This window comes from Herpailurus yagouaroundi, unplaced genomic scaffold, assembly GCF_014898765.1.
Source record: "Herpailurus yagouaroundi ecotype Mexico unplaced genomic scaffold, PumYag 210, whole genome shotgun sequence".
Taxonomy (NCBI): Eukaryota; Metazoa; Chordata; class Mammalia; order Carnivora; family Felidae; genus Herpailurus; species Herpailurus yagouaroundi.
Genome location: NW_024412441.1, coordinates 22549866 through 22567122, shown reverse-complemented (window position 1 = coordinate 22567122; position 17257 = coordinate 22549866). Strand labels below are relative to the sequence as shown.

The 17257-nt window shown below is 40.1% G+C and overlaps 1 protein-coding gene across 4 annotated transcripts in view; it reads right to left on the bottom strand.

Annotated features, from left to right (window-relative positions):
* TMEM182 (transmembrane protein 182) overlaps positions 1–17257 on the bottom strand; it is a 78051-nt gene that overhangs the window by 5504 nt on the left and 55290 nt on the right. For all 4 annotated transcript variants that reach the window (XM_040454120.1, XM_040454121.1, XM_040454122.1 and 1 more), the window contains one exon: positions 11792–11929. In XM_040454120.1, the coding sequence (XP_040310054.1) occupies positions 11792–11929 (138 nt within the window). The remainder of the gene's footprint in view (positions 1–11791; positions 11930–17257) is intronic.

Genomic DNA, 17257 nt, shown 5'->3' with positions numbered 1-17257 from the left:
CTAACCACCTTGTCAGACACAATGAGAATAGCACAGCATCACTGCTGCGATGCAGCCAAAAATGAAGAGCCTAAATCCAGCCATAGGAAAACATCAGACACACCAACTCAGGAACACTGTAGAAAATCACAGGCCTGTACTCTTGTAGAGTCAAAGTCATGAAGGTCTACCTAGGATTTATTCTGGTCTGATGGAGATTCGAATGACACAACTACTAAATGCAAAGCATGTTCCAGGACTGGATCCTTTTGCTGTGAAAGACATTATTGAGATGGTTAGTGAAACGTGAGTGGAGTCTCTGGGTGAAGAGACTTTCAAGTTCAATGTAAATGTGAAAATATTTCAAAACAAAAACCAAAATGAATGAATAAAAAAAAGTGTAGTGGGAATCTGTGGCTATGCGTGTTAGAAAGAGCATATATATGCTCTCTATATATGGGGGAATGGGAGGAGGGTATGTGTGTTCATATACCCAGCAAGATACATCTTTCCGCAACTTTATTTGTGACTATTACTGAACAGTAATATTACTGATCCAGTTCACCTACCAAGTGGAGAGTCTCATCTGGGAGAATACTAACAGCAAAATACTATGGAAAAATCTTAATTATTATCCCATGATATCTTAAAGGACTCTCATTCATGAAAATATAACTAATAACTGTCTTGAGCAACAAGTGATTTGCATTTCAAGCTCACCTGCCACTATGATTTTAGCAGAACTAGAAAATATTGCTAGTATTTAGGTAATAATTTACTTCTAAAATTAAGTTAGATTTAAGTTTGGTCATATTTTGAAAGCATGATTTATTTCCAATTAAATTTAAAAATACCTAGTTTTTGGAAGACCAACAAAAATTCATAAAACAGCTCACTGGAGGCATAATCAAAGTAAGGTACCAAAACCCATGAAGATTTGTGATAATAAAATCATGGACAAATAAGTCACAAGAAACTGTTGGTTCCCTTATTAATTAGCAGTGTGAGGAAGAGCCATTAAACTTATGATTTCACACAGGTTCTCTTACGAAGTTGAAAACTTTTCCCTCTAAATATCAAGAATTCAGGGAATCTGGGTGGCTCAGTCGGTTAAGCATCCAACTTGATTTTGGCTCAGGTCATGATCTCATGGTTCATGGGTTCGAGCTCCACATGGGGCTCTGTGCTGACAGCATGAGTCTGCTTGGGATTCTCTCTCTCTCTCTCTCTCTCTCTCTCTCTCTCTCTCTCTCTCCTGTCTCTCTACCCCTCCCCTGCTCACTTGCTTGCTCTCTCTCTCTCTCTAAAAAATAAATAAACAAACATTAAAAAAATTAAAAAATATCAAAAATTCAATTTGGAAAGTATTTTCTCTGAAACAAAAGTCACATAAAATTTAGTCACAAATGGCCATCAGGAACACAATTGCTAATGATAAACAATATGGAAATGATCACAATGTGGAAAAAAAATACAAAAGAATTTTCCCCAACACCAAGTCACAGACTGAAAAATAAAACTACATGTCCTCAATATTTCATAGAAAAAAGTATGGAAAAATAAGACACACTATGGAGATTTTGTATACTATCTTATAAAAAACAAATTTAAAAATGTAGTCCTAAGGAAAAGTTAGCCACAAGAATGGAAACTCTTCAAAAAGACAAGCAAATGTCAAACCCCTATATCCTTGCCTAGAAATACACATATTTGTATTAAAAAACAAAAGCCTTTTGGAGTTACTGAAAAACGATAAGCTTGATCTTTAACTGCTTAGATGTAACTGAACTGCCTTGAAATGTGTTTTAAAACTTCTTTTTTTAATGTTTATTTATTTTTGAGAGAGACAGAGACAGAATGCGAATGGGGAGGGGCAGAGAGAGAGGGAGACACAGAATCCGAAGCAGGCTCCAGGCTCTGAGCTGTCAGCACAGAGCCCGACGCGGGGCTCGAACTCCCGAGCTATGAGATCATGACCTGAGCAGAAGTCGGACGCTCAACCGACTGAGCCACCCATGCACCCCTTGAAATGTGTTTTAACAACTTGAATCACAAGCAGCTATTGGTCACTTGGGAAAGAATCATAAACTCAAGATGCTTCCATTGGCCTCTCTGTGTCATGCTCCCACACAAATTCAGTGGCAACTCATTTCAGCTTTCATTGGGCACTGAAAATGTCACAGAATTCCGTAGTCAAAAAAATGCATTATGTAGAAAGCTGAAGTGAACAATAAATTAGAATTAGAAAAAAAAATTGTCTTTTCTCTACCTGGAGGATGCATGTACTCTAGAGACAGGGCAATATTCAGCAAGGGAATCTACACAGAACTACAAAGTAAGCTTCAAAAAATTTTAGGATGGGGTGCTTAGTGGCTAAGTCAGTTAAGTGTCTGATTCAGCTCATGTCATGGTCTCATGGTTCGTGGGTTCAAGCGCCGCATTGGGCTCTGTGCTGACAGCTTGAAGCCTGCTTTGGATTCTGTGTCTCCCTCTCTCTCTGCCTACAACCCCCCAACCCCTATTGTTCTCTGTCTCTCCCTCTCTATCAAAAATAAACATTAAAAAAAAATTTAGGATGATAGCTTCAGCTTGCTTCTTGCATCTATTTTCAGAAGATGAAAATGAGGTTTGCAATAGTCAACTGCCACAAGGTCAAAGTAGCCTGTGGCATAACACAAACGGACACCCTGATACACCCTGATAGCAGGTATAACACACTAGGCTGAAGACATTCAAAAGACATTCTACAATATAGAGAAAATATTCCAAGGATGTGGTGGGAGATGAGGTTACTTTTCTAGGTGGAGTTCCCTGGAGGGCAGGGAGAGGGTTCATGCTAATGACAGAAATGAAGAAAAAATCTGGAGTGTGGGTAAGAGTACAAAGGATAGCATGGCAACTGTGGATCTGACATGCCCAGAAGAAAGAACAAAAATGAAACAAAAAGCAATGTATTTACTGTCATTTTCTAAAAGGAAACACAGCAATTAATCAAGAAATACATAACGAACGCCTTCTTTGTTCTGCATAGGGACACAGAGAAGCATGACTGACAAAGTCCCCAAAAGGGGCTTTTGCAGAAGATCCATAAATAGTTTTCATACAAACATGTTTTAACTTATCCCGTACTCATATTTGAAAGTATTATATTAAGCCCCAAAGGTTTGAAGTTTGTTCCAATGTGTAAAAAGCATTCCAGGCTTTTGTTTCTCTTTCTCATTTTTTTAAAACCGAGGTATAATTCACATAGAGAAAAATGTACAAATTTTAAGTGTATGGTTTGATGAGCTTTGATAAATGTAAACATCAGTGTAGCCACAGTCCATTGAAAACAGAACATATTCATCACTGTCACTACAGAAAGGTTCTTCACGCCTCCTCACACCCCTCACCCAAAGCATCTATCACTATAGCAGAGTTTTGCCCTCAGAACTCCATAGGAATGAAAGCACGACCGCATGCAGTTTTTGTCTCTGGCTGTTCATACTCAACATGATGACTGAGAATTCACCCACGTTGTACATGTGCTAGCCATTCCCAGCTTTTTACTGCTGAGCACTGTCCCATTGTAGGAACAGACCACATTTTACTCATCCATTTATCTATGGGTGACCACGTGGGTTCTTTCTAGGTCTTGGGGATAATGAATTAAGCCACCACTATGAATATTTTGGTTTGCGATGCTCCAACTCAAACATAGAATCTTGAAGTGATGGCTACATCTCCTTAGACAAATGGCTTTGTCCCTTCCCTTTCATTATCTGGCCTCATGTTTTTATTTAGTCAACCAAACCGATACAATGTCTATCAGATTTTGCAAATATTTATTACTTTCTTAGATTGGCATGATCATCATAGGCATTAAACATTCTGCGTATCCGATAGTCTGTTCTCTCTCGAGAAAGAGTTATTGATAGAGAATGATCATGAGGGTTTATCCATCCATACAAGTCATTAGGGATTTCATCCGGAAAGCAGTTTTCGCTTAACTCCACGGAAGTATTTACTCACAGTCACACTCACTAAGCAGTAAGCGGCTGAACAGCACAGGCCTGGATTCTGACTGCCCTGGTTTAAACCTGACCTCAAAGGTACACAGGTTACAAAGCTTCACATGTTCCCAGCTGAGCAACCTTGACAAAGTTCTGTACTTCTCTCTGTCTCAGGGTCTTTGCTGGTAAAATAGAGATGGTGCTGGTGCCTCCCACAGAGAGCAGTCATGGAGAATGAATGGAAGTAAAACACTTAGCAAGGTGTCTGGAACAGGACAAGCATATAACAGGCATGGGCTAGTTTGGTTATTATCATTGTTTTTATTGAGCTTTGGCATGAGCTCCTGCTAATATCTAGCAAATATTATTCTCTGAAATCTTTTAAAGCATCAGAGCTTCTCATATGACTGGGCTATTTCAGGACTGGCCAAGAGGCAAGAAGATAAACTGCCATGGTGCTTTCCAGTTCTGAGATTTCAGAAGTGAGGGAGTGCCCATGTCTTATTAGAATGCTCCACCAGGTGGCACCAGTCACCCCACAGGCCCATTGCTGAATATTTCAGAAAGGGTAACAGGTGAATCCAGACTTATGCTCACTTCTATATATTAAGGACATTTTTTTCCCCCTTTTTAAAAAATTTTATTTATTTATTTTTTAGTTTACATCCAAGTTAGCTAGCATACAGTGCAATAATGATTTCAGTAGTAGATTCCAGTGATTTATCCCCTATGTATAACACCCAGTGCTCATCCCAACAAGTGTCTTCCTTAATTCCCCTTACCCATTTAGCCCATCCCCCCACCCAAAACCCCTCTAGCAGCCCTGAGTTTGTTCTCTTATTTAAGAGTCTCTTATGTTTTGCCCCTTCCTTTTTTTATATATTAATATCTTTTGCTTCCCTTCTATATATTAAGGACATTTTCTGCTTTAAGTATCCAGTGAGCAAACTTCTTGTCCGTCCCCAACAGCACTTTAGTTATAGAAATCTCTACGGCAGACTCTTAGCATATGTCAATCTGGTCATTTGGAGGAGTCTGTATCTAATGTGCTTCTCTTTCCTACAAGTAGGTATAAAGGGGGGAAAAGGCCTCAGAAAATACCTAAAAATTTTACTAAAAAAGGCAATATGCCTTTTTCATACACTACTAGTTATTCTGAGCAACGTGACTATTTGGGGGAAGGATGTTGAACAAAACAGAATATTTGGAAAGAAATTGAGTCCCTCCTAGCTAAATTAATAACAGATGTTAATGATACACATACTTTAAAAAAGGAGAATGAAGTGATGGAAACTCATTCTGCCTTCCCACCATACCAAAATCTAACCCCACACCAGAGATGCCATTTATAAACAGGAAAGGATCTTGTCACCCTACACATCTGAAAATTCCCTTATGGTGTGATTAATTATACTCCCAAAATACAATGACATGTGAGTAAAAGCATTCATCTGCCAGGCCTGTAGCTCTAGTTCTCAGAAGGAACCACACAGATGCATTTTTAAAAGGTTATGGAGAGCATTTATTCATGTTTGCAATTCAAGGTTTTCCAGAAAGTCCCAGTAACACTATTACCGAACTGAGCTCTCATATCCTAGGTTTATCTGGGCAGTAGCAGGATCATCACCCTGGAAGTCTCCAACGAGGACACACATACACACCAAGCTCAGGGTGGAGACTCAGGAGCATAAGAGCTCTCTTCCTCACACTCCTCGTCCCTTCCCAGCCTTCAGGTGGCTGGGGTGGTGGAGATTCGCAGACCTGGGTCTCACTCATCCCTTCTGAACTCTCCTCTGGGGACCTGCCCCTTCACTCCAGCATCATATACCTACCACAGTGGTGCCCTGTTCGAAACTGAGCCAGGACACGTCTGGTCCTAACAGTCTGTTACACACATTCCAACTGATAAGGCCACATGGGAAAAAATAAACTTTCAAAGAAGTATCCAAGAAATAAAAGTAATAAGGTTTTAAAGTATTCTTGTAAATAAAAATTCTTCAGAGTTCTTTCCTATTTAGTATCGACCAAGGTTGACTTATTCCAGCACTTGACGTTTACATGAAATGTCACAGAGAGGACATTTAAAATTCCACATCAAAATTTGAAGGGAGGCCTTCCCACATTATAATAGTATCAGTATCCAAAACAATACTTTTCCTGAACAAATTCCCAAATATTACAACTGAAGGCACAAATCCAGAGTACAAGGCAAGTACTTCTAGAACGTTGTCACAGCAAGTACGAAGCAGGTACTTAGAAAGCAGATCTTGTGTACTGAGCATTTTTACTGAGCAAAAGAGAAATCCAAGCTGTCATTCTGTATTTCGTAAAAATCAGAGACACTAATTCTACTATAAGAAGTACATCTGGCTGATGTATCAGCATCCTACAGTTTTTATTAGTCCCCCCCTTCCTTTCCTCCTCCACTCGCCTCCAACACAGCTATGAGTAAAATGTTAAGTCCTGGACTTTGGTAAAATATTCTGTTCCCCACTGGGAGGTCATGTTTGTGATCCTCTCCTAAGAGCCTACCTCTGGTGCACTAGGAAAGACCCAGAAGCTCTAGAAAAGCCATTCTGGCAAGCATTTGCCGGTCTTCCAGGTCTGTTATGCTAACACAGAGGCCCCTTTGCTTGTCCGGGGTTAAGTGGCTGTTTATAGCCTGGATCTCTCACTATATAGACATGGAGACAGCAGGTGCAAGCAGGGAGATGCGTATGCCTGTAAGTTTAGAGCGCCTGCCTCTAGACCGTCAGCAATTCTTCCCTAATCCCTTCCTGCCCATGGTCTTCTGTTTCCTCCACATACTCTGCTCTTGCTCTGCTTTATCTGGAGGAAGACGTGAGAAGCAAGGAATGACACTCAGTACTTCCTGGAAGCCACGTGTTCACTGTCAGCCAAAAAAAAAGAGAGAGAGAGAGAGAAAACATCTGAAATATGCCCCTTGGCTTTATGACCTATTTTTTCTAGGATTCAGGTGAAAAAGTATCTTGTAGTTTGCAACCATGACATCTATCTTATCTCATATAGAAATAAATGTGCTTAACTGATGAGCTACTATAAATTCCATTGACCTTTTGAAAGAAAAAGGAAAACAAACCACAAATCCGACTTAACTCTGATTCAGTATTTTATGTTGTATTTTGGATTCCGAATTTTATATTCCCTTCATATCCGCTCACCTTTCTTATGCTACTTTTTAAAAAGGGTTCGCATCACTACGCTTTTAGAAAGCACTGCCCTCCAGATCTGAAGGGAGCAGGGATGAGCTGTGGAGGGATGTGCTTCAGGCGGTTTATCCCACGTGGCAGAGGATTTATACAATTCACCCCAACTCACTCAGTTTGTATCCCTGGTGACCAGTAATAGCTTGCGCAACAGCTGTCTAGGTAACTCTGTGGTCCCAGAATGGGGTGGGAGTCAAACCACTACTTTGTCTCCAGGGGACTAATTGTTCCAAAGGGCCAATCACACTGCAGAGATACCATTTACTTCCATTAATACATCCTGGGTCTACTAAAACAAAGGCTGCTATATTCCTGACTTCTAAGAGGTCCCCGTAGTCTCACCAGCCTGAGGGTCCCACAAGGGATCTAGTCAAGATTCAGAAGCTTTTCAGGCACCTCTACCCAGGAGGGACTCAGTCTAGCTCTACAATCAGCAGAAAAACATACTTGCACTTTGTCACTCAGGAAGAGGTGATTTCAATTATGAAATAAAAATCTTTGCACCCTAATATGCTGCTAAGATGCTGATCTCTACATTTTATGGCTTATCACCCAATGTCAGTGTCCCCGAACTTCCAGATCATGTCATTATTCTTTCCTGTTCACTTAGAAGTCTTGCTCAGGCACAACAATTCCTTTATTGACATCACTTTGCCCAGGCACTAGGAATATTCTGTGGTATACTAATTTCCTCCATATAACCTAAATGTTTTGTAATGCGGTGCCTACCCATTCTAACTTCTCCTGCATCTTTCCTATAACCTCCAGTATCACAGGGTTAGGAGAAGACCAGTGTCAGCCCCCTTTGGATCTGAAAGTTCTCTGGGAGCCAACATTAAAACAAATTTCAGCACTTGTTTAGGCATTGTAGCGTGTATGATTAGACTCACTGAAACAGGTTCTGTAATATAACAATCCTGACAATTACCATGCACTTGGTTCATACCCGAACCTACTTGGGGAGCACATGGCCAGAGACTGCCTGAAGAGGAATCTGCCCAGCTGCAAGGAGTGGCCACATATGTCCTCTAAGTTTTGCTCTGAGCCTGTTGACAGAGCAAGAAGAATACCATGGACCCCACTCCTTACTCACACCAACTGTGACATCAGCATGACTCAGCTATGCATGGAATGCCCCAAAGCAATCTTCTTGCTAATGCCAAGGAGTCTTTCTACATGCACACACAGCCAGCAATGGCCATTTGGAATTTGGGTATCCCCTGTCCTAAAGTCATCTGTCCAAATAGAGAGAGTGTGCAATCTCGTTTGTGGCATTGATAAAGCTGCCACGGCAACCCTGGGCCCAAGCTGCACCTGTCACTAACTGCCCAGCAGAGCACAGAGCACTGGCACAGGCCAGCATGGGAGATTCAGGCAAGGAATGATGAGGCCCATAAAAAAAAAACAAAGAGATTGTATAATACCAGATGCATGGAATGAGATCTCTTCATTTTGAAAATATAAAATCTGACCAAAGAAAGAATTATAAATTCAATTCTATTAAATTCAGTAGATGATTATATGCATGGGTCCATATTAAATGTGGTACACAAAAATCCAGCTGGCCCCAAAACCTAGTGTTTAGTACATATTTTCCTAGTGTTCATATAGCATAGCATGTAAGTTTCCATCTTCAGCTTTGAAAGGATAACTTGCTTATTAACATCACCTGAGAATGTCAATATAGACAATTAAAAGGTTTTACAAATTCTTCTATCAAAGTACTCAAGCTTCAAGATAATTTATTAGCCCCATAACTGCCTTAACAAAATTGTGCTTCATTGTGGAAATTGCCACTGAACCATAAACTTTAGTTATTCCTGAGAACATCACTTTTTCTTCCCGAGCTAATAAAATGAACAGTAATATTTTGTCCCATCCAACAGAATATCTCTCTGTGTTTTGGGGAAACAAATAGCCCTATATAAACACTAAAGAATTCTGCCCTGAAGAAAATTAAAAGTCAAATTTGAAAGGACGTGTCCTCATAATTGTCCAGTTCAGTTGCTTTCAGAATGGGTCCCAGAATACCATGGGCACCTCTCAATTCCCAGGGGCTATTGCATGAAGACTTGGCAAGGAGGACCTCAGCCCCATACCCACATACAGCAAAGATTCATTGAAAAGAGAAAACCCACTGGTCATAAGCATAGGAGTATATATCAAATGCTTTACCTTCCTATAGAGTTCTCAGCCAAATATAATTCTCTGAATATACTATTTTCTTGTACAATTTAAAAATGACCAACTTTTTCTTTTTCAAAAGCACTAAACACACACAGAGACACATAAGTCTTTGATCAGACTAAACCAAGGATCAGAGCACTTCTGAGTATAAAGCAACTATGCTATCCATAATATGTACTAAACTAACGCTATTACAGTTAACCCTTGAACAATGTAGCATTAGGAGAACTGACCTTATGGGCAGTTGAAAATATGCCTATGTCTTTTAACTCCCCCAAATTTATCTGCAGTTGAAAATTTGCCTATAACTTTTAACTCCCCTAAACTTAATGACTAATAGCCTACTCGACCAGAAGTTTTACTGATAACAGTCGATTAACACATACTTTGTATATGTATTACATATCGTATTCTTACAATAAAGTAAGCTAAGAATAGAAAATGTCACTAATAAAAACATGAGGAAGAAAAAATACATTTACAGAACTGTACTGTATTTATCAAAAAAAAGAAATCTGTGTGTAAGTGGACCCAAACAGTTCAAACTATATTGTTCAAGGGTCAACTGTACATAGTTCCCTTATTGGAAAAGATTAAAAAAGAAAAGCAAGGAATGAGAAGAAACAAATATTTACAAACTCTAGCAGACAGCTGCTATTTCTGGGAAGACCATGGAAAAATATAAACCTTCACTAGACCTTTGAATGAAGCAAAGGTAGAATGTGGTTTTCCCTCCCTCCTTGAGGGAGAAAAAAAATTTTGGCTCAGAAAATGGTCAGTTTTAAGATATATAAGGGGTTTAGTCTTATGGAATTATGAATGAAAGAAAGGACATTATAAGTTATGAGACTGAAATGGACTGACACAAAAGGCCACACATTGTCTGAATCCATTTATATGAAATTTCCAGAGGAGGCAAACCCACAGAGACAGAAAGTAGATGATTGTTTACTCAGGGCCAGAAGGAGAAAAAGAGGGGAGATGATGAGGTCTCTTTGTGAGGTGATAAAAATATTCTGGAATCAGAGAGTGGTAATATTTGTACAACTCTGGAAACATATTTAAAAACACTGCATTGTATACCTTAAAAGTTTTTTAATGTTTATTTATTTTTGACAGAGAGAGAGAGAGAGAAAGAGAGAGAGAGAGAGAGAGAGCATGAACAGGGGAGGGGCAGAGAGAGAGGGAGACACAGAATCTGAAACAGGCTCCAGGCTCCGAGCTGTCAGCACAGAGCTGACCTGGGGCTCAGACTCACGGACCACGAGATCATGACCTGAGCTGAAGTCGAATGCTCAACCGACTGAGCTACCCAGGAGCCCTGCATTGTTTATTTTATAAAGGTAAATTTTGTGAAGAAATCCAGGCCCTTGAAAACAAGGTCCTTGAAAAAACAGTGAGGAAAAGAATTGAATATAAGACAAAAGAATGACAGAATGGGTTAAACAGGACTCTGATTTGATGGGTTTTTCTCTTTATTCTTTTTTTTTTTTTTTTGAGGTCTTTGAATGGAGGATCTGTATCTGATTATTCTTGTTTTTATTCCCTCTACAGAATTAAGTACAGTATTATGTAAAAAGTGTGCTCAAAGGAACTGTGAATTGACCATCGATTAAATGATGAGGGAACACATGAGGAGCTGTCTCTGAAATGATTTAGAGACAACAAAGCTATCCATCCTGTTTCTTTACTGTCATTACCATTTCTACAGAAACACTCTGTCCTTCTTATCTGACATTATAGTATAGCTTAGTCATGTGCAATTTGGTCTTACTATAGTGAAGTTTGTCTAATTTTCTAGAACTGTTATCTTTACAAATCACCTGTGCACTTATGTTTTCGGATTAGACTTCTGGCTTTTACTTCCCAATTAAATGAAAAAGATGGAACATTCACAAGACACACCTAGTCGATTATTTTTCTATTTGTGCTATGATCACCATAAGCAGGCATTAAAAACACTAGTTGTAAAGCCAACTAAAACAAACGCAGGTTTTGCCAGGGAGAGAATGTGTTTTGCTAATGCCCATGAACACAGTTAAGAAAACTGAATGGGGACATTGTAGAAAGAGATGTTTTTTACCTGTGATGCCGGTTTGTAATATCATCAGGAGGTTATCTCTTTTAAGATCACCCAGAAAAGTTCACCCACATCCTGATATTACAGTTATGACCCCATTTTACAGAGAGAGTAAACAGGTTAATTTCCCTTCTAGTGCCCTCTTAATACAATATGGATACAGTGAGAAAGGCTGTGGAACATGTAGCAGGCGCTCAAGAAATACTGTATATAAATATCATTGTATTACCACTACTAGAAGCCTGAAATCTGAAACTAGAAAAGGAGAATATGAAGATATGGAGGAAACCCATGGCTGGAAATCACACCCTTTGCCCAGTGCGTACCTGCAGCAATGTACCCGCCTCCGCCGGCTTTATAGAGAACATGGCTCGCGAAGGGGGCTGCACAGATGATCAGAAAGCTTGCAGTCACCACGGCGACGACCCCCAGAAGCATCAGGACTGCCCAGAAACCACGGTAAACTGGAGACCCGGGGGTAGGGTGAAGGAGAAAAGAAAAACAAACTCAGATTGTGAACACCGCTTAGATTGTACCAGGCAGTTTCTTTTCTCTTTATTGTTCTGATTTCAGCCATAGCACGGATGCGCACAATCCCAAACCACAGATCCTGAATTACAGTCCAAGGGAAACCTTACTAGATAACTCCATACTCAATGATATCAACCTTCAATCAACTCGTGCTCGGTGTTTGCACCGCACACATGCTCAGTATATTCTAGGAGCTCATTTTCCGGACCAGATTTTCCATTTTAGAGGTGGAGATATTCCAAAATTCTGGAAAGAGTACCTTTGAGTAAGGATCTAATTGGGTCACAGATAGCGTTCCATACGAAACGTACAAAGACATGAAGACGCATTCACATTTACAAACATGGCCTCTTACTACCACTATAATCACTAGAAGGTAATACTCACTCCAATCCCCTAACAAAAAAGTACACTTCTGTTTAGATTGTGACGCCATTGGAAAGTAGCCTTCAGGTAATAAAAATAGAAAGCAAAAATAAAAATAAAAATTTGTACAGACTGAGATTTTAAGTCCGATATATTTAAGGCATACTACTTTCTACCAATATTTTTCTTAGAAAGACTCAAAATGAGAAGTTAGAGTAGTCTCTTATGCATGGACCAGCAAGGCTGAATTAATGGATGCAGCTGGTGATAAATGGGTTGTGCGTTTGGTGATACATAGTAATCAAATACAGAGGAATTCTAATGATCATTTTTGAGCGGGATAATTACCAATCTATTAAACAAATTCATCATTTCCCAAGGGATAAAACACTAAAATAAGTACCTTTTGGTATAAATGAGAGAAAGCTCTGTGAAACACATTAGTCAAGTTACCTTTAAAAAAAATTTTTTTTAACGTTTATTTATTTTTGAGACAGAGAGAGACAGAGCATGAACAGGGGAGGGACAGAGAGAGAGGGAGACACAGAATCCGAAACGGGCTCCAGGCTCTGAGCTGTCAGCACAGAGCCCGACGCGGGGCTCGAACTCACGGACCGTGAGATCATGACCTGAGCCGAAGTCGGACGCTTAACCGACCAAGCCACCCAGGCGCCCCCAAGTTACCTTTTTTCATGAAAATATAGACTTTATATAAGAGAGCAAAAAAAAAAAAAAAAAAAAAAAAAAAAAAAAAGATTTTATTTTTCTCCACAAGCCCATTTGGCAAAGAAAAAAACACGTCCATCACCTGCAATCTTACAGAAAAGAGGATGGGAAGGTGGAAGCGTACAGGGAGAAGCCACTGCAGTTAAATGGGAAAGGCAGGCTGCACATTTTGTGTGGACACATCTGAAAGCCCGGGTACAAGGCCGGCTTGTCCCCCATATGCTGTGCTATCCACCTGACAGTGGCTTCCTGGTCTGTGGTGTAGGAATATTCTGTGGCTGCGTTCAGGCTCCACAGGCAGCCAAGCAGTGGAGAAGTGCTGATCATATCTGAGCGTGGGAAGAGTGGCAGACTGTGAGCCAAACATGTGCCGTCCAGGTCCTACCAGAATTTGCTAGAGAATTGGCAAGCTTCACGGTTTACATTTTCATTCACACACACACACACACACACACACGCACAAATATTCCCTTCACATTGGGGAGCCTCACATTTTACATTTGTATTCACTTCATTTGCTTTATTGTCTATCATGTGACAGGTTCTGAGGCAAGTGCTAGGGGTGAAAACGTGAATTAGAGGCAGTCCAGTGAGTAAGGAGCCCATTCTGTCGTTCCCCTGATCACGACTAAAACGTGGACCCACATGGCAAACAACTATCTGAGGAGTCTGAAATGTAAACAGTAGTAAGTGGATTAAGGAGAGAAGTCTAGCTAGCCTTAAGGAAAGATAAAATTGGCTACAAAGAGTTTTCTGAGTTTTTCCTTTTTTTCTCTTCCTAGATTGGACCTGAAGGCAAGTCAGATTGGGAACTCTGTAAAAGTGTAAAAGGTGCAAACAGAAAACAAAACAAAACAAAACAAAAATCCCCATATGATCATCATTCTCACTAGATCAGCAGGAAAGGGGGCTGCTGTAAGCCAGAGTATAGGGAAAGTCCCCATGTTGAAGTCTTCTCTTTTTATTCTCCCAGTCCTGTCTTCAAGGCCTCAAAAGTAGATCTGCACTGCTACCCAAGGGGAGGCATGGACACTTAAGATCCCAAATGACGATTTAACCCTTTTGCTATAAGAATGAGAAAAAGGAACCCTCAATTTTCAAAGAGTGAGGGAAAAAAAAGAGAGGTTTTCTCTTTTTTTTCACTGCTTTGCACTGTGCTACAATTGCATGGAACTGGGCCATGGCTCAGGAGGCCAAAACTCAGAAAACCTAATCTTTCCAGCCAGAAAAACTGGAAATGTGGGCCTTGGAAGCCTGAGGGTGTGGGAGAAACCCCACAGATGAGAGGGAGCCGGAGAAGAGAATCTCTAATTCTGTGTTTGAATCTACACAAGTGATGAGCTTACTCCCCAAGTCGTGCATGCACAGAAAATGCCCTGAGAAGTGCAGTGAAGGCTCTGAGAACAAATTACAGCATCAAAACCACCCAAGTACCAGAGCCCTGAGTGGCACATTACCCCAGGCAGACCCAAACAGCATAGCAAAGCCTTTGAAAACAGAATTGACCTTGCAAAGACTCCCACAGAAGAAAAGGACAGACGTGCAGGCGGATCACTCCTTCAAACAACAAATCAATATTCTCCAGAGAAGTTTTTACAATATGCAAAGTCTAGCAATGTATGTTCAAAATGTCTAGGCTATAATCCAAAATTACTTGATATACTAACATCCATGATAATCTGACCAATTCTCAAAGGAATGAGCAATCAGCAGACGCCAACCCAAAGACAGCTCAGATGTGTGAATTCTCATACAGACTTTAAAGCAGCTACTAGAACCATTTGCTATGAACTAAGGTAAACACTGTTGAAATGAATAGATAGAAATTCTTAGAAGAGAAATAGAGTCTTTAAAAAAAAGAACTACAGTGAAGTGAAAAATATAATATCTGAAATTTAAAATCCATAAAATGAACTCAAGAGCAGAATGGAGATGAAAACGAGCAGGCGAAACATGAGGAGAGAGCAGTAGAAATTATCCCAATCGGAATAACAGGAAGAAAAAAAGTGATTGGAACCAAAAATAGCTAGGGTCTCAGAGACTTGAGAGACAATATCCAAAGATATCACATTTGTGTCACTGGAGTCCCTAAGGAAGAGGCAAATAATGTTGGTACAGAAAGAACATTCATAGAAATAATGCCTGAAAACTTCCCAGACTTGCTATAGATGACGGAAACTCAACAAACTCCAAAGGGAATAAACTAAAAAAAAAAATAAAAAATAAAAAAAAATAGCCCAGAAACATAACAAAATCACTGAAAACCATGGATAAAGAAAAAAGTTTTGAATGTAGTCACAGGCAGGTGGGGGGGGGGGGGGGGATGACACATTAAATGCAGGAGAACAATAATCCCAAGGACGGAAGTTTCTCATCAGATATGATGGAGGCCAGGAGACAGTAGAACATCTTCAAGGTGCCAAAAGAAAAGAACTATCAACCTTGAATTCTGTTTCTAGTGAAGATATCTTTGAGGGATGAAGGTGAATTTATCAAAGCAGACCTGTTCTGTAAAGACATGCAAAAATGGATTTCTTTAGGTTGAAAGAAATGACGCCAGGGTTCACTTGAAACTTCAGGGAAAAGGAAGTGAAACAGAAAAGGTGGATATTTGCATAAATGTAGTCTAGTATTTTTCTCATCTTAATTTCTTTAAAATATACTTGCCTGTTGAAATGCAAAAATATATTGCCAGCAAAATATGGTAAAGAAGTAGAGCTTTTAGAGTATTTACCACTTCCATGGGATATAACCAGTTACTTAAGTTTCCTGACCAGTTACTTACTTAAGCTTCCTGAACCTCTAACTCTTCTGTAAAATACAGATGTCTGTATCCACTCTTTACAGTTACTGGAGGAATTATTAATAATGCATAGGAAGTGTGCAACATACAATAAGAGATCAATGAATGGCATTTATTTTGTGGTTGCTTTTATTCACATTATTATTTATTTATTTATTTATTTTTTAATTTTTTTTTTCAATGTTTTTTATTTATTTTTGGGACACAGAGAGACAGAGCACGAACGGGGGAGGGGCAGAGAGAGAGGGAGACACAGAATCGGAAACAGGCCCCAGGCTCCGAGCCATCAGCCCAGAGCCTGATGCGGGGCTCGAACTCACGGACCGCGAGATCGTGACCTGGCTGAAGTCGGACGCTTAACCGACTGCGCCACCCAGGCGCCCCTCACATTATTATTTAAACTGTGCTAACACTATGCAGCAGGTAGTACTGTGTTCAATACTAGGAAAAGTGAATTACTTCCCTCAGAGATCCTTACATACTGCTTTTATGTACCATCAATGTTTGGAAATTCCTTTAGATTATACTACACAGGATGCAGTAAAGAAGTTGTGTTTGACAAAGGTCTGTCATACCGTCTTCCTTGGGAAGTTTTCTCATCCCCTAACCTCCAAGAAGACATTGGGCATGTTTTATAACATGTAACTCTATTTCTAAATACCTGAAATACAAACAAATGGGGTCAGACACCGAACAAAAGACAGCTCAGGCATGGTGACTTCAGATCCATGCCTTATGACCAACGTTTTGTAAGGATGAGTTGGGCTCATCAGTGTGATCCCTGCAGAACCGGAAAGCTAGAAGCATGAGGTGATTAGTAGCAGGGTTGAAGTTGAAGGAAGCATTGGTCATTGGGTCCAAAAGAGCCACATGTGAACAAGAAGGCAGGCATTATGAATTGGGCCACAGACAGGGCGGAAACAGCAGGACATGCCTCCCCACAGAGAAGAGCAGAAGGACTGAAAGAAGGAGAGAAAGTACCTGGTGAGGGAGAGAGAGAAAGAGAGCAAGACAGAAACGCAGATAAATGCTCCCCAGAGTCGCTGTCGTTCCTGAGAGGTGCCAGTTCCTGTCCTGTCATTTGCTCTAACAAAATAGCCTGACTTTTAATTCTGAGTCCCGTGTAAAAGGCAGGAACAACAGATCTGTATTTAAGGGAAGGGGGAACCTCGCGCCTGGAGAGTTGTGAGCATACAGAAATCGCTTCCAAGTGAGTTTCCTTATTGCAGTCACTGTGTGCTTTATTTTTCTGCTTGTGTTTCAGCATTCAAAAGTGCGTAACTTCAGGCCTATTTCAAAATGTTTTGGAACTTCCTGTTCCTTGGCTAATTATATTACCTTGTTTGCATATGTGGCACACTTTGAT